Source organism: Etheostoma cragini, unplaced genomic scaffold (genome assembly GCF_013103735.1).
Source record: "Etheostoma cragini isolate CJK2018 unplaced genomic scaffold, CSU_Ecrag_1.0 ScbMSFa_2705, whole genome shotgun sequence".
In the NCBI taxonomy this organism is placed as follows: Eukaryota; Metazoa; Chordata; class Actinopteri; order Perciformes; family Percidae; genus Etheostoma; species Etheostoma cragini.
Window position 1 is genome coordinate 67 of NW_023266896.1, and position 1,420 is coordinate 1,486.

General features: G+C 44.4%; 1 protein-coding gene across 1 annotated transcript; it reads left to right on the forward strand.

Moving 5' to 3' along the window:
* Nucleotides 1–374: 374 nt before the first annotated feature.
* LOC117940531 (membrane-associated guanylate kinase, WW and PDZ domain-containing protein 3-like) lies at nucleotides 375–1,319 on the forward strand (the record flags this gene model as incomplete). Its single annotated transcript, XM_034865777.1, has 2 exons — nucleotides 375–540; nucleotides 1,146–1,319. Coding segments are annotated over exons 1-2 (325 nt in total), but the record flags the coding sequence as incomplete, so codon positions are not given.
* Nucleotides 1,320–1,420: the final 101 nt, after the last annotated feature.

Genomic DNA, 1,420 nt, shown 5'->3' on the forward strand with positions numbered 1-1,420 from the left:
AAAAACACACACACACGCACGCGTAGACACACATGCACACGCACACACACACTCAAAAAACACACACAAAGACACAAAAAACACACACACGCAGACACACACACACGCAGAAATACACACACGCAGACACACACACTCACACAGGCACACTCACACACACTGACTCTGGTGATAAAACTATTTGGTGTTTTTATTAAATAAAACCATGGAAACCTTTTCTGGTTGAAAAACCGATAACATTTGTTTAACTGGGATATATTTTGGAAACTAAAAAGAGCGAAAACATAGAACATTTATTATAGTACACTAAGTATTTACATTCAGTAGTGCCCTCACTATGTTGGAATCCTCGCTAGCCTGTAACAGGACTACAGCTCTGTCCCTCGGTGATGACATCACGGTGTCCCTCCGCCCCCGCAGGTACGACCAGGCAGCCCCGGGACGGGGAGATCTCGGGCGTGGACTACAACTTCGTCTCCATCGAGGAGTTTTTCTCTCTGGAGGAGTCTGGAGCTCTGCTGGAGAGCGGCAAGTTCAAAGGTATGAAAAACAAACGCACCCCCCCCAAAAAAAAAACAGCAGACTGCCCCTTTAATAGGACAATAAAAACAGCACACTGGCCCTTTAATAGGACAATAAAAACAGCAGACTGTCCCTTTAATAGAACAATAAAAACAGCAGACTGTCCCTTTAATAGAACAATAAAAACAGCAGACTGGCCCTTTAATAGAACAATAAAAACAGCAGACTGGCCCTTTAATAAAACAAGAAAAACAGCAGACTGGCCCTTTAATAGAACAAGAAAAACAGCAGACTGGCCCTTTAATAGAACAAGAAAAACAGCAGACTGTCCCTTTAATAGAACAATAAAAACAGCAGACTGTCCCTTTAATAGAACAATAAAAACAGCAGACTGTCCCTTTACGAAAACCAGAAAAACAGCAGACTGGCCCTTTAATAGGACAAGAAAAACAGCACACTGGCCCTTTAATAGAACCAGAAAAACAGCAGACTGGCCCTTTAATAGGACAAGGAGAACTGCGGACTGGCCCTTTAATAGAACAAATGCATTTTTAAATGTAGAAATCTTCAAACTTTCAAAATTAAATGGTGGCCATTTCCATTTTCTGACCGTCCAATCATAGGGAACTACTACGGGACGCCCCGCCCGGTCCACATCGGTCCGGAGAGTCCACCAATCACGTACCAGGAACACCGGAACCTGCTGAGGAACTTCAGGACGAGAAGCAAGTCGCTTAGCAACCTGGAGAAAGCTGTGGAGGAAGGAGACAACAGCGAGGAGGACAGCGGCCTGTCAGGTGACACACACACACACACACAAACACACACACACACACACACATATACACAAACACATGTACACACACTCACACTCACACACACACACACACACACACAC